Genomic DNA, 26,985 nt, shown 5'->3' with positions numbered 1-26,985 from the left:
ACAGGCACCCTTCCTGGAATCCCACCACCATGAACAATGATCTCATATTACTGACACTCTCCTCCCCAGCCCAGTACACAATGTGCATCTCACCAGTTTTCCCGGCTTCCTCACATGGCTGGGTGCCTCACTGGTGTGGGTAGGAACTTGGGTCAAAGATCTGGGTGGAAGGGAAGGGTAGGGGCAAGCCATGTGGGGCATAAGCAGCCCCGCCCGGCCCACAGGCAGTGTGACTCGGGCACACCTGCGGCAGCCAGCTCTGCCCTGCTCACCGAGAGATGGTGTCAGCAGTACCAGGGCTCATGCTCACCAGCTCCACAATCTGTGCAGGGGCCTCCTTGCGCCAGGTGAGCACTGGCCCCGTCCTGTCCTCGGCACTTTCCTGTGGTACTCCCACCTGCATGCAGACTTCTCCCCTCTCCTTCCGCCAGGGTGACTCTGGAGGCCTGCTTGTCTGCCAGAAGGGGAACACACGGGTGCTCACTGATACGGTCTCCTGGGGCACCAGGGACTGCAGTGTGCTCACGCCTGCCATGTACACTCCTTCAGCAGGTTCGGTACCTGGGTCAATCAGGCCACAGCCTACAACTGAGCCCACCACAGGCTCCGCTGGGGTCTAATAAATACTCCCAGTCCTGCTGTCTATTCTGTCTTCCTGGTTCAGGAAAAAGGAGAGGCTTTTGGGGGTCCCACTCCCCAAGTGAACTCTGTCCTCTGGCCCAACACATGCTGAGGAGTCAAGAACCTGCTAGACTAGCTGCGTCTGGGCTGAGCTCCCCATCCCCACCTCCTGGGCAACCCCCTGGTCCCCAGCAAGGAGGCCGGGCTGTCAGAATGAAGCGGCAGCTTTCCCTGGGGAAGGCAGCCTGTTTATTGAGTACAGAGGATACCTTTACAGACTGAGTACACAAAATAAATAACTGCACATTCTCCGTCCACTGTCCACGGCGTCACAAAGGCCCAAGTCTCCAAACTTCCTCGGTCCTACTCTCAGGACCAGGTGCATCCTGGCCAAGGGGAAATAAATCCCCAGAGGCACCCGGGGAAGTGGGGGGAATTCTGAGGACAGGGGACTTGGGCTTGCCACTGCCTCGTGCAAGGAACACTGTAGACAGAGGAGCGGGTGTACAAGGCACAGGTGATGTGGCCCAGAGTGGTCTCTTTGGGCGTGGTTCCCACTGAAGGTGGCACATGCAAAAAGTTGAGGGCCTGGCCCAAGGGAACCCACCATAAGGAACTGAGAGCCAAACCCTCCCCGCTGGCAGGGGACCCGCAGTCCAGCTAAAGCTAAAGCTGGGCCCTGGCTCCTCCCCACCTGCAGAGAGCAGCTGTGGAGGGAGAGGGCTTGGACTCCAGCCCCCGTCTGTGGTGGAGGGGAGGCACAAGACTGACGGGGGATGGTCTTGCTCAGACCTCTGGGAAAGCAGTCATCCAATTTCACCCACCTCTCATGGGGCTCCCTCCAGACGGAGATTCAGTGGGGCCCAGAATGGAAAGGTAATGCTGTGAAAAGAAGCAGGGACAGGGTGGACCAAGCAAGGCCACCGTGAGGAGGGCAGTGCCCCCACGCATTCAGGGTTCAGAGGCAGGTCACACAGTATGGCTAAGTTCCAGGGGGGAGCTGCAACAGAAGCTCAGCAGAAAGGGAGACAGTTGAGCAGTCCCAGGACCTTCCTTCCTTCCCACTTCCTCTTAGAGGATAAAAGGAGAGCACAGTGGGCATTCCTAGGCTGTCCACACGAGTGCCCGACACTAGATGGCGCCTTTGTGCAGCTGCAAAGGAGGGAAGAGCAGCGCCTGAAGTGAGGCAACAACCGGCAGCACCAAGGTTGGAACCAGGGCTGATGCTGGAATCCGGATGGGGCTCTCCCTCAGAAGCCCCCGTCCTTTGCTTTGACCCAGGTGCCCCATCCCCCAGGTAGCAGCAGTGGGGCTCCTTTTAACCCCCCACAGTTGGGAAGGAGGCACCTGGGGAATAGAAAGAACGGGCATCCAAGGGAGAGAGTGAGGTGATAGGAGGCTCTGCAAAGAAGGCACTGAGGATGGTGGACTGGTGGCGGGAACCCTCACGGCCAGAGGCTGGAGCCTGGAGCAAGCCTGCTACCAACGCAGCCACACAGTCCAGAGGGCCAAGGGCCACTCCACGGCCTTCCCATGAGAGATCCTGGCAAGTTCTGGGGCCAGGAGGGGTCCCTGGGGACACCGGGAAGGAAGACAGATTTGGGCTGGGAGGTGGAAGACTGTTTAGACTTAGCCAGGGGCTGAAAGTCCAGCCAAGGCACAAGTTATGGGCCTACCTGGGCCTCTCACTAGAGCATAATCATGGGGGTCAGGATGCCATGAAACATGGGGGCAGGGGGTTAGGGAGGAAGGCTTGGTAGAGGAAAGGGGAGTTCCAGAAGTAACTGTCCCAAAGAGTCCTGAGACCACAGGATACCCTCTAGCTGGCAGTGCATGCCCCTTTGGTCTGGGGGAGAGCCAAGAAAGAGGTGAGACTGAAGGCCAAGTCCCGCCCTTCCCCCAATATATACCAGAGCACTTGTCCACCGAGAGGAGCATCTGTGCCAAATCAGGTTCGGGGCTCATAGGGCCCAGGACTCCCTCCGCTCTGTCGCACCAGGTTGAGGCCCAGAGTGAAGATGGGGGCGCTGCAGGCACAGAGAAGGGGCTGGGGCCATTCACCTACCCTGGACCATGCAGGTCTATCTCTAGAGAGGCCGCTGGGCCCAGCAGTGTGTGCCCCGACTGGGGCCCGCCATGTCTGCATCCTGCTGGCAGCTCAGCCGTTGTACTGCTGCTGGTAGCGCAGGTTGAGCTCCCGCAGCTCTCGCTCCCGCACTCGGCGGGACTTGTTGGAGCGTGTTGAACGGCTGGACCGCGTGGACTGGGCAGATTTAGTGCTCTGGCATCGTGAGGAGGCACGTTTGAGGAGGTTCTGGGAGATGGAGCGGTGCAGATTCTTCATAGACGAAGAGGCTGCCATGCTCACCACCCATGGATGCCTCAGGGCCTGCAGTGCAGTCATACGGGCGCCAGGGTCCACTGTCAGTAGGCGGTCAATGAAGTCCTTGGCCAGGTTGGACACACTGGGCCAGGGCTAGAGGCCAAGGACAAGCATTAGAGCGAGCACACTAATCACTGCCCTCCCCAGGACGAAGATGTCACCCACACAGCACTCAAGACCTGTCCAGCAGCCCTGCGCTTGCCCCCCAGAGAGGCAATGCCCCGCTCCTCCCATGTAGATCATTCTGAGCCTCCCCTTCCCACCCAGTGCTGAGCAGAGGCTACTCTCCAGGTGACATGGAGTGTGACAGGAGAAGGACCCACCCCTCCCCAAGGAACAAACTTCTAAGGTGCCCTGGACTCAAAGCCTAGTTCAAGGAGGTAGCCCCAGTCAAGACCACCCATCCTACCCTAGGACAGTGCAACTCAGGGGGATCTAATGAGAATGACCAAATCTTCCACCACATCTTAAGCTGCACTTAAGCTCACATCCCCAGACACCCCATTCCAGGCCACTTCCTAGTCCTTACAGAGAGGGCCTGTCCTCTCTCCAACTGAAAGAGTGGCCAAAATGAACACCGCATTCTCTGCATCAGCCTCAGCCTCTCAGCCATGGAGAGAAGAGGGAAAAATTCAAGGCAAGATTTCTTCACCTGATGGGAGGGCAGGGGGATCGCAGGAGCCCAGCAAGGACTGGGACCCTTCTCAGGGGTACTTCTCATGTCTGCATGACTTCCCTAAGTCACACAGCACTCCTGGCAGTGTCCTGTACCAGCCTCATCTTAGTGTATTCTTTCCTCAGCACAAAGCTTGCTCAGCTACATGCACCCTCATGGTGTGTGGCTGCCTCATCACAGCTACACACCAAGCAGCTGTCTGTCTCCAGGTCTCAGCCTGCACAACCCTTCACCTGGCTGAATCCCCAGTTCTCAGGTTAAAAGACATTTGCTCATACTCCCTCTTAGCCCCAAGTCTAAACAATTATTCCAACAATTTCAAGTTTACTGTGCTCATTAGACCATGCTCAGCTAGTCATCAGTGCCTATTGCTGGGTATAAAGGAGGCACTCAGCAGAGAGAGACTCAGTGAGTAAACAACCCATGCATGGCACCTGATGGGTACTCTTTCCTGCAGCTGCTTCTAGGACATGGGGCTCAGAGGCCCAGGCCCTCAAGTTACTCTGCTGAAGGAGGGTGCATGCAGCACTGCTCTGAGTCCCTGCCTCTCTTGGGAGCACTCTGGCATGGGGTCTGACACTCTCCAAAGGGTAGGTGGCTTGGACTTTTGCTGAGCCTGTTCCAGACGGCTTGGTTGGGAGGTGAGGGAGACCAACACCCTCCTTTCTGCGAGGTGAGAGGGTGGTCTGCCTGGTCTACCCAATGGTGCTCTTCACCTTAAAGAACCCCTGAACACATACACCAAGGGACTCAGGAAAGTCTGAGAGCCCACACTTGGGGTGGCTGCATGTCCACCCAGCAGAAACTCTTACACACCATCACCACCCTGCTTCTGGCTTCTCTGAGCTCCAACTCTTCCCCAAGCCCTTCCCCACTGATGCTGATGTACTGATAGGGGGCAGGGGAGCAGTGGGTGGGGAGGGGTAGGAGACAAAGAAAAGACCCATCTGGAGTCCTGAAGACAGGATGGGACAACGTGGAGTTGTTATCATTACTTGCCCTTTGGAAAGCAAATCTCAAATCAACTTCTACTGAGCCAAACTGGAAGAAAGTGACTGAAAGCCCAGGTTTCTAAACAGCTACCTACTAGGGTCCTCCTCACCAATGGGCCAGCTCCCAGTGATTCCTGGGGAGCTACTGGCCTCCAGGAGGCGGGCAGTTAGGGACCCTAAGTCCTGTGCTAAGAGCAGTGAGGGAGAGCAGGGAGCAACAGCCCGCCCACACCGGCAGCCTGGTCCAGTTTCCCTGCAGGCGGGCCTGTGTAGCTCGGGGCTCTGATACTGAGGCCGACATGCAGGGGGACTGGACTGGGCAGCTGCCACGCAGCTCCAGGCTCACAGTGCCAGAAAGCCCGGGGCGTGCTGCTGCCACCTGAACGCAAGCAACCACTGTGAGGGGCCAGCCAAACTAGACCCCAGACCATCTGCACCCGTCACTCATGTGAGAGTGAGAAAAATGAAGGCATAAAGCAGCACAGATGGACAAAGCAAACCCGGAGCTGGAATGGCTGGGTCATGGGAATACCTGGGCTTGTGCTGCCCTTTTATGGTCTCCCAGAAAAGGAAAAATCACTGGGGAGCACGCTGCCACTCAGCCTGGCCTGCTGGTGGGACAGCTCCAAGACAGGGCTGCAGCATAGGCTGGCCAAACAGGGCTGGGGCATGGACTCTGCCCCTGGCCCTTGGTCCAGTCAAGCCAGAAGAGAGGCAGCTCCTCCTCAAATGACAGAACAAACAAGTCAGGAGCCTCAACATGGACGGATGGGAGGCACCCCCACTTCAGATCCACACCCTGGCAAACCAAGGCCCCCTGCAGCTCTGGACCAGTCCAGGGCGGTCTCAGAGGCGCCTCTCCCCAGACCCGTACTGGGGGCTTAAGCATCTTCTTCTCCAAAGTGACACAGCTCACACCAGGCATCACCTCCTGCTGCTTGTTGCCGTTAGCACCCAAGTGAGCCCAATTGATCAGCCCCTCCTCCTCCCCCCAGGCGCTCGCCTCTCCAATTACTGTGTTCGGACAGCACTGTGAGGAATACCGATGAGCTCATTAGTCTGAGGGCCAGCACACCCTTGCTGGCAGTGCCCCCCGCCCCCAATCTTTGAAGAGCTGTGAGCAGCTGAGCCAGATGGGTCCCTTAAGGCAACGTGACTCGCGCTATCCCGTCCTGAGAGCCAGATTGTGCAGTGGCACCCAGCCTAACCCTCAAACAGAGGGACTTTGCAGTGGGAAGCCAAACAGGCCCAATACAGAAAGGTGGTCCCCAAGCCAGGCCCCCTGACAGCGGGGCAGGGGCTTATGCTGACCTCCAGAGAGTGACCCCTTGGAGTCCCACTGAAGCGTCCAACAGGGCTCACAAAGGAAAGGAAAGGCTTCCCACACCCACACCCGGCCACGCTTCTAGCCAAGTCAAACTCAGCACCTCCTAAGAAAGTGATCAACACCTGCAGACCAACCCACTTGCCTCCCCAACATGCTCGGGCCTCTGCAGCCACATGAGCATGTCTGGCAGCATCTGACTGACCAGCCAGGTAGCATTCTGTTCCTCACATGCAGCCAAGTGAGGATAAAGAAAAGAACAAGATGGGAATTCCTTGGCAGTCCAGCAGAAAGGGGCGCGGGTCTGATCCCTGGTCAGGGAACTAAAATCCTGTATGGCCGCATGGTGCAGTCAAAACGAGAAACAGAAAAAGGGCAACCAGTCCTGCCCTCTAGTTTCCACAGCTCTAACTGCTGGCTGTGGGTAAAGGATGGAACTCTTGCCTCAGTATACTTGGGGCCAGATCAAGGACACATACGGGCCTCAGGTGGGTGGCAGAAGGGATAGGCCAGTACCACTGGCCAGTCTCCCAGAAGCTTCCACCCATTTCTGGCCTGGCAGAGGCATGGAAGGGAACGTCAGTGTCAGCCTGCCTTGGCACCAGTCGCTCCAGGCTCCCTCTGCTGTGGGACCAGAGGACAGCTGCAGTCCTCCGGGTGACAGCCCCCATGCTTCTGTCCAGACTCTCATGAGCTGTGCAGGCGAGGGGCCTGGCCCCGAGGACGACAAGGAGAGGCTGTACGAAGAAGAGCATCACCTCTGCCCTGTTTCTGACCAGCCAGCCAGCCACCCTCCTCCTTACACTCCAACCCCCCAAGTCCCTGCAATTCCCGATACTGTAACAGCACAGAAACCAACAGGGTGGAGAGAGGACCTCACACATGAGCACCCCCTTAGCAACTTCACCCCTCTTCACGGCCCTGCTTCTGCAGAACCGCTCCCTCCTGGTGACGCTCAGCAGCAGAATCTGACTCTCCCTTTGGAAGGGGCACCAGACCAGAAAGGGCTTCCACTCCGGCTCAGAGGCTGCACTTCCTCCCGACCCAGTTTCACTTACTTGCTCCAGCTCTACCATCACAAGGGCCCGGCAAGGATGTTACCAGAACTACAACCAAGTAGCTAAGTCCAAGGGCTAAAGCATGAGAGCAAGGACGAACCAGCTCTCTTGGCTGCAGAGGGAGGAGGAAGATGCTTCCTTCTGGCAGCAGGCCCAGCTCACGGGGCTCACCCGAGATTCCCTCCGGTAAGCGGGTCTGACCACTCTCGAGCAAGGGGAGAAAGAGGTCCAGTGTCTCTTTGGGATGGCATCTGGGTGACAGACTTAAGTGATGGGCTGGAATGCCCATGACCTGCATCCTAGGTCTGCTTGTCTGCTCACCATGGAGAAATCACAGCCTCCTCACTTTTAAAATGGAGGAACTGAATGAATGCTAAGTGTTTTTGAAGCCTGGGTTCTAAGAAGATGGCTCCCCATCTTTTTTCCCATTTGGCTGCATGTGAGGAACAGAAGCAGAGCCTCTGACACTTAAGCTGTGTTGATGTTCTGACCTCCACGGGTTCTTTTCCAGCCCATGATGACTCTGGGTAAGGTTCCCTGGCAGAGGTCGAAGCCCCAGCAAACAGCTGCTGGGGGAAGAAGGGAGAAGCCTGGGCTTCGCTGCCATGACTCAATTCTTCCCTCAGCTTTGTCTCAAGACGTGTTTTCAGCTCCAGCACTGCTGGCCTCAGAGGTCCCCTTCCTGGAGTGATGCGAGCCTGAATGAGAGCAGGCAAAAGGGCACAGAGGGAATTCTGGAAAGTGGAGCTTCAGGCTTTCTCAGGAGAGTGGAACTGTTAATATGACAAGAAGAGCACACTTTGACGTGGGCCATGAGGAAAAGTCTTTTGAAAAAATCGGCAGAATTAGACACTGTGTGGCGATAGAGCCTGCACCTCCTCCTCTGAGCAAGACACTCACACCCTGGTGTCTGGACTTCCAGCTAGAGAGAACTCACCACGCTGGGGCGGGATGTGGGTAGGGGGACCTGAGCAGCAGAGAAAGATGTTGAGGGAAGGAGTCTGACAGGAGAAAAAGAAGGACGATAACAGAGTTTTTAAAAGAGGCAGAGAATCTCGAAGATAAAAATAAAATGAGAAAAGGCATGATAACTTAAAGGTTACCAAAGCTGTGTTCTAAACTTGAGATGAGTAACGACATGAAATCTGCGCCCCCACATGTCCCTGCCCAGAGTCCGCAGTGTGAGGACAGGGACAGGGGGGCGACAGGGCGCAAGTCAAGAGTGGGGAAGGGTGCTGCGTGCTGGCCTTGGAATCGAGGATGTTGACAACCTGTGTCAGTGGCCAAGTGATGTCTGCTTTTACCAGTGTCCTGGAACAGCCCCTAAAAGGTTCTGGATTTCAGAGCCAGCTGCATAATGGTCTCCTCTATCTCCACTGCTGAAGTGAAGTGATTTCCAAGGCCCCCCCTGGCATTTGTTTTTTTGTAAAACTTCCTACCATTCTAACAATTTCTGAGGGAGTTTGAATCCTGGTGGCTGTCAGCATGTCATCCGTACCATGGCCTCTGTCCCCAGAGGCCTGTGTCTCTGCAACCCTGGGTGCAAATGATTCAGCAGAGGGCAGGTACTTGGTCTGCATGTGCAGGCAGGAGTGAAGAGATGAGGTGACTCAGGGCCCCCCTGGAGCAAAGCTCAGGTCTGGGTGTCATCCTCACACTGGAAGACAGGAACCTCTGAAGAAGGAGAGCTTGGAGAGGTGCGGCCGTGTGGGGTGGTTGGATCAGGTCATCATTAACCACCTTGGTGGGGGTGGCTGGGGGATGAGTGTGGGAGGTCACAGCAGATTTAAAGAGGTCAGAATGTGGGAGCAACCGCCCCAGCAGCTCCCAGAGAAACTCAAGGGCCTAGAAACAACAGGGCCTGTGAAACAGCAGAGCTCTGCAGCAGAGACAGACAATGGGAAGAGCAGGAGAGGGAGGGGATGGATGCAGCACCAGAAGCTGCTCCAAACACAACCCACGATAAACCCCTTTGTTGAAGAGACCTTGGCAGGGGGTGGGAAACAGCAGTGATGAAAGGACCTTGGGGTAACAAGGTGCTGTAGGTGGGTAGAGTATTTCGGCTAAACTGGCTTAGTGCAACAATGTGGGGAGATGGGCATTTGCTTCTGCCAGCACAGGAGGTGAGTGTGTAACCAAGGCAACAGCAGCAGAGAAGACAGCAGGGCTCCACGGAGCCAGTGGTGGCCCAGAAGCACACATGAGCCCCTACCCACATGGACAGCGGGAACACAAGGCAATTAAAGGCATCTAGTAGAATCCAAGCACAAGCCTGGAAATCCGCCACCTGCCTCCTTGCATTCTGCTCTGCTGCCTGTAACGTCAAATCTCCAGTCCCATGGCTCCTGGCCACCCTCCCTACAGCTCCCAGGCAAGGCCCTACCCTGCTCCCCCGGCAGCTCCCTGTCGGAGTACGTGAAGCAGGCTGCACGAGCAGCCCCACAGGCTCTGGCCCTCTTCGTCTGGAGAGCACCAGAACACACCACACGCTCCACACCTCATTTTATCTTTGACATCCCAGGGGAGAATGGCACGTGTCTCAGTTACTATGAGATGCGGCGGCGAGCTGGGATGGTCTCATAAACGTCCACTCTGGCTCCAGGCACTCACCCTACTGCAGGGCTCTCAGAACCACCACAGCGTGCAACTTGCCGGCCCTGAGCAGGTGTCTCTTGGCCCAAATGGATGGATGGTCAGCCTGCAGCCCAGAGACAGCCCCCTGGAGAGCCAGCCCCTCACAAACACAATGCCCCGGGGAGTGGCAGGCGGGCTTCCTCTCCCATCGGGGTTCAGGCTCCTGCCTGGCAGCACTCACTCTCCTAAGCAAGGCTCTGGGAGGAGCTTTGCCCAAGCCCACCTGTTCCTGGTGCTGTCACCTGGGCCCGCCCACAGCTCACAGACTGCCCAAGCAGAGGAGGTTGACAATTAACAGCTGCTAAATGTGGCAGACAGCAAAGCTGCTGATGGCCTAACTCTGTCATCAGTCCCACAAGAACCTCTTCATCCATCCTGCCTCTAGGAATAGAACTCTTGACAAAAGTAATGACATTAGGCCCACAATGTTACATTTCATGTCAAGTGAATCATAGCATCTCCAAGTTGGTGGGACCACAACAGCCCTCTAGTATGGCCTACAGATGGTGATTCACCTTCTGCGTCACTCCTTTAGCAGCAGCTGCGCCAGATCTCCTGGGGCCTCCTATGAGAGGAAGCTCCTTCAAGGTGACTGTGTCTTCAACCTCAGCTTGGCCCTCTCCACTCCAGTACCTCCAGACACGGGACAAAAATTCAGATTTCTCCCCTCAAAATCACCTGCCACAGCCTTCTCTTTCCCAGAACTCTCTGTTCTCCCAAGATTCCTGCATTTGCTTCTGGGCAGGTTTGGCCAACAACCCCCTAACTGTATCTCCAAGAGGTGCCCCACTTCTTCCCGGGGTCCAGCCCCAGAAAAGAACATTCCAGGTAGCGGGTGCGACCTCGTCTGCCTGACAGTCACGTTTGGGTCCTTGCCCAGGGCATCACTGACAACCACTGGTGCTGCCCTCGAGAGAAGCTGGAGAAAGCACTGTGAACATATGGGCTGAAACACATGCTGTCCTCAGAAACCTACAGGCCTGGGAGGGAAGAGATGTCCACAGATGACGGCCTGGGAGAGGGCGGAAACGAAGACTTCAGCAACATGCTGACGCACGCGTGCTGGGGAAAGCAGACTATGGGTCTGGGAAGGCCAAGAACTCTGAAGCCAAGAGGGCCTAGATTCAAATCCCAGTCCTGCCACCCTCTGTGAGGCCCTGGACAAGCTACTTCCTCACTAGCCTCAGTTTACTAATCTGTAAAACAAGGGGATTATACCCACTGACAAGATTATTGTAGAGATTAGATGTGCTGGGTGTAGCATCCTCAGCCCTGTGCCTGGTACTCAGCAGGCTACACGATGGCAAGGGTTGGCGCTATTTTTAATGGAAGCAATCTTTGAACTGAGTAACTGAGAGCTGGTCAAACTTCTTAGGTTGACACTCGGAACAGAGGGAAAGTCCTGAGCAAAAGCCTAGTGTGAGGAGTGAAAGGAGCACATGTCTCGGACCTGGATGGAAGGGAGTATGGGACCACGGCTGGGGGCTGGAGCATCCAAAGTGTCAGCATTGTGGGGCAGATATGAAGGAGGCCCCGCTTGTGTGCCTCCTTCCACTGCTGGGCCCCAGACAGGGCTGTCAAAGCAGGGCTGGACACACTCCCCAGATAAGAAGGCAGCTGGAGGTCCCTTCTAGATATGCCTCATAAGATGATGCTCCTCCTGCAACTCTACGGGAGGGTTCTGCCCCACAACTCCTCTTCCCTAACTACGGCTCATGTGTACCATGTGGGGCCCACTCTCAGGAATCCCTGATCTGCCCCAAACATCCCCAGGACACCAGGATCCCTCATTCCAAACAGGGATTATTCCACCAGCCCCCAGTGGGTCTTCCTCTGTGAGTCTCCTGTAGCACTTCCCGATGCATTTCCCTGCTACGGAGAACCCAGATGCCACCCTCCCACCTAATGCTGGGAATCTCCGAAGAATCCCTGGCACTACAGAGCTCCCAGCAACACACACAGGCCCGGCCCAGCCTTGTCAACCTCTGCTCTATTGCTCCCAATCATCTCCTGTTTATTCTGGAGCACAGTCAGCAACATCCCTTTCCCTGAGCTTCCACCTTCTCAAAGCCCACCTGCTGAAGGATGTCCTCTATTCAGGTCCACAGAAACCACTGAGTCTGACAGAGGGCTCAGGGACAGAAAGGAGCACACCAGAGAGGGCCGGTACACATGAGAAACCACTATAAGGGGGCAGGGTGCCGCTTAGAAAGGCACCAAGTGCCACAGGACTTACTGTCAGAAGAGAGATGCACACCTCCCAGACTCGCTGGGCTCAAAGTGGGCAGGCCTTTACTTGCACAAGAAGCTAGATGGAAACCCCCCTGTAAGACTGTCTGTCTTTCTGACTCAGAAACATCTTCTTATTCAGAATGCCTTCATAAGGGTGAATGACCATCACATAGTAGAAGATACGTGGCTACTGAGGATGGAGGCAGAGCCCATTGCTAAGAAGGGGGGCCAGTTCCACCACCTGACGGGAGCCCCACGGCCCATGTTCCAGACCGCCAGGCCTGTGCTGGAACATGCCTGCCAACAAGGGTCCATTCTGTGCTCACTTCCTATTCCTTGTCCTTTCTCCCGGGCAATCTCAAGTTTCCTGGGGGTGGGGAACAGGCCTTCCTGTCTCTCTGTGTCTTCCCCAGTGCACTGATGGGTAGGCATGGACATTCTTGTCCACTGGGACAAGGACAGAAAGATGCCTGGTCTCCAGCTCAGAGCCTGATCTAACGATAAGGCCTGCTTTCCTAGCGAACATCCCGGACAAACTCCTCCCAGCCCAGAGCTCTCTGCACATGGTGGTGGAACCTGGCCCTGGGGTCAGCCAAGCTCCTGGGAACAAAGAGGGGCCACCAGGGCTGCCCAGGGATTTGCCTTTGGAACTGGGAGCTGTTTTCAGCTTCAGATGAAGAGTTAGGGGGGCCAATGACTGGGTAGTTCCTCCCTCACACTGGGAGCCCAACTCAAGCCACGTGACTGCAGTGGAGCAGAAAGCAGAGACTTGAGACCCAGACTGTGCCCACAATCCCCACCCCGTTCATTTGTCATTCTCTCATCCTCAGGTAATCAATAGCCAGTTAGCAAGACTCTGCAAGCTCCCATTAGATAAACTGCCTGATCAACAACTGCCAGAATCAGGAACTCTTGGGCAAACCTACAGACTTTTGGAAAGTCTCTCCTTGCTGGCAACTCCTGGGAAACCTCCTTCCTCCGTAGCTTTGCTACACCACATGGAGCTCCAAGGGCAAGCCAGGCAGGGTCCTGGCACAACACTGCCACTGTGAGGTAGATTCCGGGTCTTCTGATCTGTGATGAAACCTGGCCCAGAGGGTGACCAGGGCGGTGTCTGCTGTGACCACCCCATCATAGCTGGGGCTTCCCAGCCAGTGGGTGTTTGTTCTATTGAATCCATTTGCAACAAGAAAGAAAACGTGAAAAACTTTAGGGAAGAGCTAGAAAATGTCACCGTTTCTCCTTCATCTGTGGTCAGCACAGAGTTGAAGAAGACAGTTTCCCCTCCCTTCCTCACATCACCCTGAAGTATGACCTGGGGAACCCCCTCAGGGAAGGCCAGCCCCCAGGCCCACAGGAGGGAAGTCGCTGACTGACCACGACCATGGCCTGAAGCTGTCAGGGAAGATGATGGCATCGGATCTCAAGCGCTGAGGGCTCTTTGCCTTCAAGAGGCTTCAGGGAGACTCCTGTAGGAAATGCTGCTCTGGCCCAACTGGTTGAGGCTAGGGAGGCACATTCATGGGAGGAAAGCTGGGTTGCAGAAAGGGGCTAGTCCCAGAGCCCCTTCTGCTCTCTCTGGGCTGTCTGGGAGGCAAGAACAGCAGTGCAGGCCTGGGAGGAACACCGTGGGGAGCACTCTGCAGGCTCCCCCCCTGCCTTGGCAGAATCCTGTCATCAGCAAAGCTTACCTCACCTCCCACATAAAAGTCACCCCACATACTTCTCTTCATAGCCTCCCCAAGTGCACCATTCTATCCAGCTTGCCGTGCTCGACATTTCCTGGGGTGAGCCTTGTCTCCTACCCGGTCAGCACCCTGCCTGAGGACCAACTAGTTCTTACTCTTTCAGCACTCCCTTCAGCTTCCAGCAGTGCTGAAACCTAACAGATCTTGTCAGGCATTAGGATTATCAGTGGATCCAAAGACACAAGACTGAAGGCCGCCCGGCTGACTTAGGCTGGGAGGTAAGCATCTGCTGGGTTAAGCACAAGGTACTGCTTAAATTATACTTCAACATTTTAAGATCAGATTTTCTGGCTTCTCTTTTATAAACTGGACTGTCTGGGTGCATGGAGTCCTCCCTGTTCTGTGGCAAAATTGGGCTGAGATGAGAAGCAGCTGTTCCATTAGAGAAGGCACGGTCAGTGGCTCATTCGAGGCCGCTGGAACAGATGTGGGGAACGCCCTGCTCCACGGTCTCTCGGCCCACCTCTGGGCTCGCCTGCAGCAGCAGTGCTCTCAGCTGACAGCTTCCCACTGCCAGCGCCTGAACCTCTCTGCCTCCTTCGCCTGAGGATTTTCTCCACCACTAGCTGACATGCAGAACAGCCTGGAAGTGCCAGGGATTTAAAGCCTCAGCAAAGAAGTCTCAACCCACCCTCTTTCCTGCCCTTCGGTGGGACGATTCTGAGCATGTTCCACATCATTATTCGCAGGGGCCCCAGTGGAGCTGAGTTTCCTGGGTCACAGCAGCTGTCCACTCCTCCTTGTACCCATCACGGTGTTTCTCCCTTTCTGCCTCACGCTTCTTACCCTGTGCTTACTGAAATCTCATCCCAATTAAACTATCTGCTCCCAAGTCCTTGTCTCAGGGCTCACTTTTGGGGGAATCCAAACTAAGATACCCTACTAGTCTCACTTCATTATTTTTACGTCATCTGCCTGGCCCCGTGAACATGGTCCTGAGAGCAAGTCCACCCTGATCAAAGGCTGCCTGATAGGAACCCCCCCCCACCCACTCAGTGCCCTCCCCAACATCCCTGAGATGGGGAAGACTCACCTCCCCCGAATAACTGTACTTGCCCCGGAGGATCTGCCGGTACAGCCGGGTGCGGTTGTCATCCTCGAAAGGCATGGTGCCACTGAGCAGGATGTAGGCAATGACGCCCAGTGCCCACATGTCGACAGAGTTGGTGTAGGGCTTGCGGACCAAGACCTCAGGGGCAATGTACTCAGGTGTGCCACAGGTGGTCTTCATCAGGCAGTCGTCACCCTTCTTGCGGGCACTGGCCAGGCCGAAGTCGGTGATGATGATCTTGGAGTCGGTGCCAGGGTGGTAGTAGAGCAGATTCTCCGGCTTGAGGTCTCGGTGTGTGATGCCCAGCGCGTGCAGGTACCGGACGCCATCCAATACCATCTGTAGCACCCGAGTGGCGTCGCGCTCAGTGAAAGAGCCCTTGGCAATGATGCGGTCGAAGAGCTCTCCGCCAGTGGCCAGCTCCATCACCATGTACACGCGCTCCTGAGTCTCAAACACTTCCACCAGCTGGATGATGTTGGCGTGGCGCACCCGGCGCAGCACGCGCAGCTCCGACTCACACACCTCCCGCCCCTCCCGGTACTTGGTCTCGATCATCTTAATGGCGTAGGGCTGCCGGGTGGCCCGATGCTCCACTCGTACCACTCGGCTGAAGCTGCCTCGGCCGATCAGAGCTTTGATGTCGTATTTGGCCGTCACACGGGGGTCAAACTTGGCCCTGTACTTAGCTACCCTGGCCCTGCGTGGTGGTTCTGAGGGAGGCTCTGTGTGGCCGGTGGGGGGGTCACCAGGGCTGGGGTTTGTACCCTGACCGGCTGCTGGGAACCCACCTTTGAGAGGGCCAACGCTGTCCACCTCTGTGATGAAGTGCTTGTACACATCACTCTTAGTGCCACTGAAGGGCTCCACCTTCTTGACCAGATCCAGCTGGACATCCTTGGGCGGCTCGGGAAGGACCTTGCTTGTCCCACAGCCCATCACGGACACGGGGGCATCCTCTCTAGCGAGGCTGGCAGGACCTGCTCTGCAGGCAGTGCCCCGTCTACACCTACACAGATGGAAGAAAGGACAACTCAGCAGAGCAGGGACACTTTTGAAAGGACCCCAGCCATCCTCCTGACTCCCTCCCCCTCCATCTCTGGATAAACCTAGCCTGATGACATGACCCTAATATGGTTCCCTGGAAAGGAGGATGGCTTTGGCCCCTGAGTGCTCAGAGACCAGATGCCATGGAGGACCCTGATGAAAGACTGGGTGTGAGTTCCATGGTCTTGATGGACCTCTCCCTGGGTCTGGTTTTCAAGCTGCTCTTCAAATTCAAAGAGGGGCAGGAACACGCACCAGGCTCAGCTGTCTCTGCCTCCACCCTCCCTGCTACTCTCCCTGGGTCCCTTATCACAGTTGAAGTCCTGTGTTTTTTAAAGGTTAAAATCATTCCTCTTATTACTCTGACTCATCTTTTCTGAAACAAGGGTGTGGCATGTTGGAGGCCTATTCACCAACACTTATCACCCACCAGGGCGAGGAAAGCTGCTTTTCCCCAAGGCTTCCTCCCTCATGGATACTTTCCTGGCCCCCCAAGTCCTCTGTAAGGAATCATCCCCACCCCACTACAACAAACCACCACCCCCTGCCCTGGGTCTCCGCCCTACCTTCACTCTGCCCTGGATTGCGCCTACTACTTCGCTAACACACCATCTTCACCCAGGTAGTTGAACACTTTGTTCCTTGTGTGGCTAAAATGCCACACAAGTCCCAGCACTGGATAAAATCAATCCCAGTGAAACAGGGACCACAAGCCTTAGCATGCTGCCACCAGGGGGCCACCAAACTAGCCTGGGCTTCATTTAAGAAGCAGAGGAGACCTTGAGCTCAGAAAGGACACTAACAACTTCATCCAGATGAGACTGAAGCTGTGGATTGGTGCACTTTGCTTCTGTGGGAAGAGGATCCAGGAGTCTTCCCCATTTGTTTCCTAGACAAAGATGTTCCAACTATTAACACCATGTGGCTAGTGGGGCCCTGGGAGAAGCTGAAGTGCCAAAGTACCACTTTCTAGAGGGTGCTTCTATCCAAGTTTCCCTTCTCAAAGCTTACATGAGGGCCTCATGGGTGAAAGAAAAAAGCTGAGAATGTCCTGTTCATGAGGACATACAGAACTGGGGATAAAATGATCAACTCAGATCAAGCGTTTACTGAACATCTACTAGGGATACAAGAGTGAATAAGACGTCCAATGCAGGTTATATTTTAACATACCCCAAAGTAGGTTAACACTTGGGAAATACCTGGCAAAGCATGGTCAATAAACTCATAGTCTAAATGAAGAGCAAAAGATCAAAACTGGGAATTTCAACAAAACTTTGGTTGTAAGTTCTAGGCTTGAGAAACAACAGGGGACATATGTAGAATGACACTGGGGTTGGGGGAAGCTTCGTGGAGGAGTGACCCCCATGCTGGATTTGAAATGAGAATGAGTCAGGTGAGGAAAGGTGGGCGTGTTGTTTCCGGCAGAGAGAATAACACACTCAAAGACCAAAGGTCCAGAGCAGCACCCTGTGCCTGGGAAGGGACAGTGTGGCGGTGTGAAGACAGGACTGAAGACAGGACTGGGGACTGAAGTGTTAGAAGGCCAGCGGGAACTAGGTTGTGGAGAGCAGCTCAAGTCACAGTGAGGAGCCAGGACCTTCCTGGGAGGTGACAGGAAACTACAAAAGGGTTTACAAGGAGAGGTGATTCTGTGTTTCCAAAGAAATATAAAGCTGAACTGGGGGAGGGTCAAGGTAGACTGAAAGGGCCAGCAAAGAAGGTAGCAGCCCAGACCGTGGGATGGAACGGAGAGCGGTCAGCAGGAGAACCGACAGGGACTGGAGGCTGGACACAGGAGTCAAAGGGAGACAAGGACGGCACTCCAGTCTGTCGCTCAGGATCCTGGGCAGAAGGTGAGAAGTGCAGCAGGAAGGACAGGCTTGGGAAGCAGTGGGAAGGGTTCACTTCCAGATGTTTTGAAGTGAGGTGACTGGATGTAGAATCTAATGGTTGAAAAGAGCTGGTCAGGTTCAGAGACTCTGTGACTGCCCAGGGGCAACACCAAACCCCATCTGCAGACCCATTCAAAGCCCACAAAAGATCTCAGGAAAGGTGACAGAGAGAGACCCAGGGAGGCTTTGCTGGGGCACCACGAGGGCCACAGAGCACCCACACAGAGACTCTGAGGGGGATCTGAGTCCAAGATGGTGCTGACTGATCAATGCCGCCAAGTTTCCCCAAAAACAAGCTTATCTCGGAAACATACTCAAGACCTTGATTACCAATCAGCCCATCAGATACAAAGACCAAAGATTAAGTGCTCAGGTCTTAATCAGTGTGTCAATAAGACTCTCGGAATGAGACTTATTATCTTTCCTCACAGAAGAAGAAAAGAGTCCTCAACCATCACAAGGCTTTTCTCATTCCAATGCCCAGGAGATCCCATATAGGAGCTTAGGAAATCACGGTTTAAACAAAGGCATTTATAAACCAAGTTCTTTTTCAGAGGCCAAGGATTAGGACTTTGGACTTTGGGGCTTCCTTGGTGGTTCAATGATTGGGACTCTGCACTCCCACTGCAGGGGCTCGGGTTCAATCCCTGGTGGGGGAAGTTGTAAGGTGCGGCAAACACAACAAAAACTGTGGACTTTGGAATTCTGCAGACTCATCTCTTTCTTCAGAGAAAATACATGACTGAATGCAGTAAAGGGCGACAGCTCAGGAAAAAAAAACAAAACAGCTCTTGGGCCGGGATTCCTGAGGCAGAACACAGGCCCAGATCCCTAAGACCACATGCTGAGCAACACCTACCACCCTTCAGAGAGAAGAAAAACTGCACGGGTGACCCCAGCACAGCTCCTCAAGTGTCACTTCTTCCCAATGGGGAGGCAGAACCCTAGAGCCACAAAATAAATAACTGTCTCCAGATATTCCCACTGGCTCTTACGGTTTAAATGTGCATCCCTAGTCTGGTCCTGATGAGAAAAACTAAGGTTTACAAAAGAAAAGGCCTGACTTTTCACTTTAAATTAGGCTAAGCAGGGATCTCAAGTCAGCAGTAACACAGTCAAGATTATCCCTCTCTGACTTTCCTTCTCCCTTTCTGGGACGTCATTTCTCTCACATTTGTTCCAGTTGAAACGTTTCAAAGATAGGCTGATGCTGGTACTCCACCTTCCCAGCCACACACTGAGAGTGGAGGAAAGAGGGTGCCAATTCTGAGAAGGGGGACTGCTGATGATCTCCAGATCATCACAGCTGCTCCACACTTCAATCGTACCTGCTAAATTCTCTTTCCACAGTGGTTAGATGAAAAGGCAAACATAAGAGAAGAGGCTCGCAAAATTCCTGCTGCGAAGCAGGGCAGGGTTTTCCTGTCCTTAGCGCTCATGTATGTGTTCCCAGCAGAGTGACCAGGGTGGCGGTGAATGAAGAAAGTCTCAGGAAGTGACCTCCCAGTAAGGGCACACTATACCAGCTCTCACAAGTCACTATTCCATCTCAAGACACCAATGTTTGTAGAGTCGGTTTTCACACTTTCAACTCTGAAAGTGAAAAGTGAAAGTCGCTCAGCCGTGTCTGACTCTTTGTGACCCCAGAATGCTGGAGTGGGCAGACTTTCCCTTCTCCAGGGGATCTTCCCAACCTGGGGACCAAACCCAGGTAGGCATTGCAGGCAGATTCTCTACCAGCTGAGCCATAAGGGAAGCTCTGAGCTGGAGTCAAAGGACTGCTCACAGAATGTAAGTGTGAGCAGCAGGCGTGCGCACTCAGCACTACTGTCCTCACTTACAGATGCGACAGGCCAGAAAGGCAGAAATTTACCGAAGCCATGCAGAGAGTGACGGCCGACACCAAACCAAAGTCTGGTTCTCCATCCAGAGCTCCTTTTGCCAAACCATAAAGACTCCAGAAGTGCCTGGGGCCCAGCCAAGCTCCGACTCACCAAGTCAAGGCTGTGATCCCTCCTCATACCACTCAGCTCGTGAATCAAAGAACCTTTACCATGGATCTTTTCTGAGGGGCGTGTCTTCTGAAACCTCCATTCCAGGCATGACCTGGATCATGCTGCTCACTGCTATGCTCTAGAGTATGTTTAGATCTAGATGTAACAAGTCAAGATCACCAGACTTGTCAGCCTCTTGAGGGAAGAGGACACTTCTCAGATTTCTAGAACCCTCTGGCTCCCAACAAAGTGGTGAACTCAGGGCAGCCAGTGTTTGTTAACTCTGAGCAAAAGGTGGTCTGGTTCTCAGATTTCTTTTGGCTGCAGGGCAACAATTCCAGAACCTCAGAAATTTTCAAGTGGCAGGAAAAGGCCACACTGGCAGTTAGACCAGAGCCACCATTGCTGGCGTCTGTATAAATGTCCTCAACAACAGAGGAAGCTGATGCTCTTGGGTCTGTTTGGGTCTTACGGATTGTTATCTGAACTCCAAAGCAGTTTGTCCATAAGCTGCCAGACCCATCTGTGGGGAGCTCAGGGGCCTCGCAGCAGGGGACAAGGATGGATCCTGAAAGTTTTCCTGGCCACAGGAGTCTGCGGATGTCTCCCAGGCCAGTGCCCCTAGGCACCCAGCCCTCTTCAGTAACACCTTGTAAGATTGTTCTCCATGGCAAAGCTTCGCAACCTCTTGCCTGCAAAGATCGCTATATTCTGCTCTCGTGTTTTGAAAGGGTATCAAAATGAAGTAGGCAGTTATCTCTCAGGAATCCCAGAAATAAGGAACTGCTTAAAGCTCAATATTCAGAAAACTAAGGTCATGGCAGCTGGTCCCATCACTTCATGGGAAATAGATGGGAAACAGTGGAAACAGCATCAGACTTTATTTTTTGGGGTTCCAAAATCACTGCAGATGGTGATTGCAGCCATGAAATTAACAGACGCTTACTCCTTGGGAGAAAAGTTATGACCAACCTAGACAGCATATTCAAAAGCAGAGACACTACTTTGCCAACAAAGGTCCGTCTAGTCAAGGCTATGGTTTTTCCAGTGGTCATGTATGGATGTTAGAGTTGGACTGTGAAGAAAGCTGAGCGCCGAAGAATTGATGCTTTTGAAGTGTGGTGTTGAAGAAGACTCTTGAGAGTCCCTTGGACTGCAAGGAGATCCAACCAGTCCATTCTGAAGGAGATCAACCCTGGGATTTCTTTGGAAGGAATGATGCTAAAGCTGAAACTCCAGTACTTTGGCCACCTCATGTGAAGAGTTGACTCATTGGGAAAGACTCTGATGCTGGGAGGGATTGGGGGCAGGAGGAGAAGGGGACGACAGAGGATGAGATGGCTGGATGACATCACTGACTCGATGGACGCGAGTTTCAGTGAACTCCAGGAGATGGTAATGGACAGGGAGGCCTGGCGTGCTGCGATTCATGGGGTCACAAAGAGTCGGGACACGACCTAGCGACTGAACTGAACACAGCACTTACTCAACATTCAAAAAACTAAGATCATGGTATCCAGTCCCATCACTTCCTGGAAAGTAGATGGGGAAACAATGGAGACCATGACAGACTTTATTTTCTTGAGCTCTAAAATCACTGCAGATGGTGACTGCAGCCATGAAATTAAAAAACACTTGTTCCTTGGAAGAAAAGCTATGACCAACCTAGACAGCATATTAAAAAGCAGAGACATTACTTTAGAAACAAAGGTCCATCTAGTCAAAGGTATGGTTTTTCCAGTGGTCATGTATGGATGTGAGAGTTGGACTATAAAGAAAGCTGAGCGCCGAAGAATTAATGCTTCTGAACTGTGGTTTTGGAGAAGACTCTCGAGAGTCCCCTGGATTACAAGGAGATCAAACCAGTCCATTCTGAAGGAGATCAGTACTGAATATTCATTGGAATAACTGATGCTGAAGCTGAAACTCCAATACTTTGCCCCCTGATGTGAAGAACTGACTCATTAGAAAAGACCCTGATGCTGAGAAAGACTGAAGGCAGGTGGAGAAGGCGATGACAGAGGATGAGATGGTTGGATGGCATCACTGACTCACTGGACATGAGTCTGAGCAAGCTCTGAAAGTTGGTGATGGATGCGGAGGCCTGGCATGCTGCAGTCCTTGGGGTTTCAAAGAGTCGGATACGACTGAGCAACTGAACTGAACTCAACACAGCACTTCTAACCATCAGGAGGCAAGTAAGGATAGCAGGCAAGAGTCTACTACTTTAGATAAAAAACCCCTGACTCTCACATCATACACAAAAATAAACTCAGAATGGCTCAAAGACTTAAATATGAGACAAAACACCATAAAATTCCTAGAAGAGAACATAGGCAATACATTTTCTGATATAAACTGTACCAATGTTTTCTTAGATCAGTTTCCCAAGGCAACAGAAATAAAAGCAAAAATAAGCAAATTGAACCTAATCAAACTTAAAAGCTTTTGCCCAGCAAAGGAAACCATAAAGGAAATGAAAAATGAAAAGACAACATACTGTACAAATGTATAGACTGGCAATGCATGAGAAAAAAACTGGAGGAATATACACCAAATACACCACAAATTGTTTTTTAAAAATGACTAGTGTTTGCATCTAAAGACACAGTTCATTATTCACTTCCGTAATGCTTTAACTTTTAACAGTTTCATAATAAGAATAGTTATGCTTTCTTTTTGGAATACAGTTAACTCAGGACCCCATTGCTTATCAAACTTCACCTATGCACCACTGCTCTACATGGTAATAATTAGTGAGCAGAGACTTCTGCTTTAGGGCTGAGATGAAAAATTTTAAAGTTTGTCATGTCCTCATTTATCCTGACCCACAACTGCATCTGAGACATCCCACCAACTGCCCATCCCATCATCAGAAATACAGCCTCTGGCAATGTACCTGGGGGTCTCCTTCCAAAATACCAAAGTTCAACCCACAATTATTTCCTGAGCTCCTGCTCAGGGCCAGGAACTCCGCCAGACGCTGTGACGGACAAAAAGAAGGCAGTTATAACCTCTGCTCTCAAGGAGCTTACAGCACAGATGGTTCCACATCAAGAGTCCCCTGATTTACTACTCTTATGATACCCTGCTAGGCCACTTCCAGGCCAGCAAACTAGAAGGGGGCCCTTTGTGATCATTTTCCTCCAACAAATGAAAACAGCACATTTTTCTACTTTAGCATCACATGGGATGCCATGGCAACAGAGGGCTGTACCAAGAATTAGCTCAGTGATGACCAAGCCAACACAAATTGGCTTAATACTCACTGAGTAAGATTCTTGGAAGAAAAGAAAGTTCAAATAAATAAATCTCTCTCCAGCTCTCAACAAGCAGAATTGTTTCCTTTCTTTCAGCGTTGTACTTCTCAAATACTTCTCTGTGCACTTCGGGTCAATGGAGCTATTCTCAGCTGTCTAAAAGCTTAAGGGTCAATACTCAGGCACAACTACAGCCAATTTATATCACACACTTAGGAAGCACTGAAGATCAAAGCTGCCCACATAAAGTGCTCACATTTATTAAGTAAAATAAAAGCCTAAACCGAAGTCTCACTCGTTTAACTATGAACTTGTGAATGACAGGGAATCCTAGTATGTATTAATTCAAATTTCACAGACACTAGTATCTTCAGTGGAGAAGGCAATGGCACCCCACTCCAGTACTCTTGCCTGGAAAATCCCATGGACAGAGGAGCCTGGTAGGCTGCAGTCCATGGGGTCGCTACTAGTCGAACACGACTGGGCGACTTCACTTTCACTTTTCACTTTCATGCATTGGAGAAGGAAATGGCAACCCACTCCAGTGTTCTTGCCTGGAGAATCCCAGGGACGGGGGAGCCTGGTGGGCTGCCGTCTATGGGATCGCACAGAGTCGGACACGACTGAAGCGACTTAGCAGTAGCAGTAGCAGTATCTTCAGAGTATTCCATTCCAAGTGAGGCGCAGCTTCAGGTCAGTGTAAGAAGAAAACAGGTTTCCTGAAAGCTGCACTTTCTTTAGCTCATTTATATAACTTATTAGGAACTGCAATTAGACCTGGACAACGTACTGAGTTAGCAAGCCCGCCCTCCAATGAGTCAGCAGTCCAAATGTCTTCTAGGGGAACAGCCAACTGAAACTGCCCTCATTAGAGTCAGTTTTGCCAAAGCTTTCCCGGATGACTAGAAATTATCTCAAGGAAATTTATAACATAAGGTAGCTTCCTACACAATTCTCTATCTGAAGAGCAAACAGGCTTACTAAGATGAGATCCTCTTTTGATAAGGGATGAACTCTGGGAAGAATAGCCATTAGTAATGACAGTGTCTTTCATTTCCTGAGTTCCAAGTGTGCTAAGCATCTTATATAAGGGCTTCCCCGGTGGCTCAGATGGTAAAGAATATGCCTGCAGTGCAGGAGACCGGGGTTCAATCCCTGGGTTGGAAAGATCCCCTGGAGAAGGGAATGGCAAACCACTCTCCAGTATTCTTGCCTGGGAAATACTGTGGACAGAGGAATCTTGCAGGCTACAGTCCAAGGGGTCGCAAAGAGTCAGACATGACTGAGCAAGCGTCTTATATGCACTCTCACTCCTCTCTCCAACCACATAAAGTAGGTGTGATCACTCCTATGATGGGATGAGCAAACTAGGACTCAAAGAACCTCAAGATATCATCAAAGTCAAGAACTGAACCTAATTTTTTCTTACTCCAAAGCCCATACTTCTAACCACCAAATCTTCCTGCATCTCCAAGATACAATGAGACTGCAACAGTTGCGTGTGCCACAAGGCACAGCTAGCCCTTCCCACTGGACAAAGATGCAAGATCCTGGTGTGATGACAAAGATCTTCAACCAAGGAGAACAGTAAAGTCATCTAAGGAGGTTTTTGCTTTTTGAGATATTTTTCGGCTATGCCGACAGTCTTAGTTGAGGCACACAGGATCTTCAATCTTCGTTGCAGCATGCAGGATCTTTAGTTACAGAATTTGAGCTCTCAGCTGAAACATGTGAACTCTTAGTTGTGGCATGTAGGAATCTAGTTCCCTGACCAGGGATCAAACCGGGCCCCCTGTATTGTGAGCAAAGTCTTAGTTAGTTAGCCACTGGACCACCAGGGAAGTCCCACATGGAGAGTTTTTGTTTTTTTTAAAATACAGATTCCTACCAGATTCCAGATACCCTAAATAAAAATCTCAGAGAATGAACTCTTGAATTTGTATTGTGAAAAACCACCCCAGGAGACTTCAGACCAAGGCTGCCAAGGCTACACCATCTACCACATGCATAAATGTGCATGTGCAAACAGGACATACACATTTGCTGTGCTCATCACAGGTTGTGGCCCCTGATATGTGCTCAGGGGCATAGCTGAATTTGTATGCATTCTTAAATCAGCAACCTATCACAGCCAAGTTAGCTCCTATGCCAGCAGAGCCAGACACTGAGATGCAGGCGGATGACACAGTTCCCAGGCCAACCATCAGATGACACAACACAGTAAACTCCAAAAGTAGTCACATGAACTGAAGTACAGAGGAGTCAACAGTTACGTGTGAAGGGAGGTTTTTCCAAGGAAATTAAATCTAACGTGGATTTTAAGGGACAGACCTAAAATCTCCATACTGGTGGGGGGAAAGAAGAAAACTGCAAAGTGAAAAAATTGCATATCTAAGGCAAAAGTGTATTAAAACATGAAGTTAAGGGCACATTCACATACTTCCAACACCAAACTGTAAACAGGAGACAGAAGGGCCCAGGTGTTGACCTCAGGGTTATGCCTCTACCAGATTATGAAGAGACCTGAACGCCTTGCTTTAGGCTTGATCTTTATCCTGTAGGTACCAAGAAGCCAGTTTTAGGCAATGAAAGGACTTATTCAGATTTTCAAGTGGGAATTAGCACTTCACAGCTTCAAGGAGAGGGCGTGAACGTGGGGAGCAGGATTTTCCCTTATAAAAGCAGAGGGATAACTGGTTTGCAAAGCAGGCGACCCGGCTCGACTTGGGTGTGCTCTTCCCCAGCCTGAATAAGGAAGCGATCAGCTGTCCCCAAGCCCTGGCGTTCAGTCGCGAAGGAGGAGGTGTGGAGTAGGTGCCAGACACGAGAAGGCAGTGAGGACAACCAGGTTAGTTCACCCTGACCAACACCGACTGGTTGGCCAGCAGGCAGGTCAGCTGACCACGTCCACCTGGCCCTGAGACAGGCTACTCAGCAGAGCAGCATGTTCAAAGCCAGTTAAGCCGTGGACACTGGGGACCCCAAGCAGCCATAGCCTGGTCTGCTCCGCAGTCCCGTAGGCCCCGGCGCAACCTGCATGGGCCGAGGACTTCGGGCATGGGCCGAGGGCTCCGGGCTGGGCAGGGATGGGCCCAGTGCTCCAGAAAGCGACCGGAGCTGCAGCTCGTCAGCCCCTCCCGCCCATGGGGCCGTCGCCCTGAGCTGGGCCGCCTCACCTCGCGCGGGCGGCGGGCTCTTCGGCGTCTGAGCGACTGTGCTGACCCTCTCCGGGCCGCGGGTATAGCCACGGCCACCACCGCCGCCGCCATCCTCAGGCGTCAGCGTCGTGGCGTCATCATAGCGCGCGCTTGACGCCAAAACAAATCCCAGCCACCCACGGGGCGGGGCGGAGGCGGGCTCGGTAGAGCCGGCTACGCGGTTGGTTGCGCTCCAAGCCTGTCCTGCCAATCAACGTCTTAAGTACGGGGTAGTTCTCATTTCCCGGAGGGAGTGTCTCTGTATCTCCAGGTGTCTCGACCCTAGGTTTGGGCAGGCACCTTGGGTAGTATGGGGAAAGTTCCAAGATCCTGGTTGACGTGGAGGGCGCATTATAGTGCGAGGTTGGGGAGGTAGTGCATTTTAAGAGGTTTCTGGAAGTGTCTCTGGAACTTCGCAAAGGATCGGTCTAAATGTAATTAAGAAATCTATACTTTTTTAAACTGCCGCTAAAATTCAGGCACTCAGATGTGTTGAATTTGACCTCCATCACAGCGGAGTTGGAAGTAGTTAACTTGAGAATCGGTGAAATTAGTTTGGGGCCAACTACAGAGTAACAGTATTTTTGTCCGTTTTAAATGTTATTTTGACTGAATTTAAGTATTGATATATCCTGCAAAGCAAGTAGATTAAAGAAAAAAAAATGTTACCATTAACGATTCTATAGGATTAGAATTATCTACTTTACAATCAGCCCAATTGGGGGTAGAGATCAGAAAATGTTAATAGATGTCTCAATAAAGTGTTTTTTACCCCGTTTTAAAATAGTATTTTTAGCATTATTGTTGGTGTGCAATGTGGAGCTTTTCACCGAGCAACCATAAAGAGCAAGATTGGAAAAGACCAAAGCAATA

General features: G+C 52.4%; 1 protein-coding gene across 1 annotated transcript; it reads right to left on the bottom strand.

Annotated features, from left to right (window-relative positions):
• Nucleotides 1-827: 827 nt before the first annotated feature.
• Nucleotides 828-26,242, bottom strand: PSKH1 (protein serine kinase H1). Its single transcript, XM_069550130.1, has 3 exons — nucleotides 26,092-26,242; nucleotides 14,702-15,728; nucleotides 828-3,097 (listed from the first exon to the last, which is right to left on the bottom strand). The coding sequence occupies exons 2-3, from the start codon at nucleotides 15,656-15,658 to the stop codon at nucleotides 2,780-2,782; spliced, it is 1,275 nt and encodes a 424-aa protein (XP_069406231.1). The 5' UTR covers nucleotides 15,659-15,728; nucleotides 26,092-26,242; the 3' UTR covers nucleotides 828-2,779.
• Between the last annotated feature and the right edge of the window lie 743 nt (nucleotides 26,243-26,985).

The sequence above is a fragment of the Ovis canadensis genome, chromosome 14 (genome assembly GCF_042477335.2).
Source record: "Ovis canadensis isolate MfBH-ARS-UI-01 breed Bighorn chromosome 14, ARS-UI_OviCan_v2, whole genome shotgun sequence".
Classification (NCBI taxonomy): domain Eukaryota; kingdom Metazoa; phylum Chordata; class Mammalia; order Artiodactyla; family Bovidae; genus Ovis; species Ovis canadensis.
This window is presented reverse-complemented; position numbering and strand designations above follow the sequence as displayed.

Bases quoted from the DNA above. Each gene is read 5' to 3' on its own strand.
- PSKH1 (XM_069550130.1), bottom strand. From the start codon at position 15,658: ATGGGCTGTGGGACAAGCAAGGTCCTTCCCGAGCCGCCCAAGGATGTC. The intron at 3,098-14,701 runs GTGAGTCTTCCC...CTTGGCCTCTAG, and splicing joins AGTACAGTTATTCGGGGGAG to CCCTGGCCCAGTGTGTCCAA.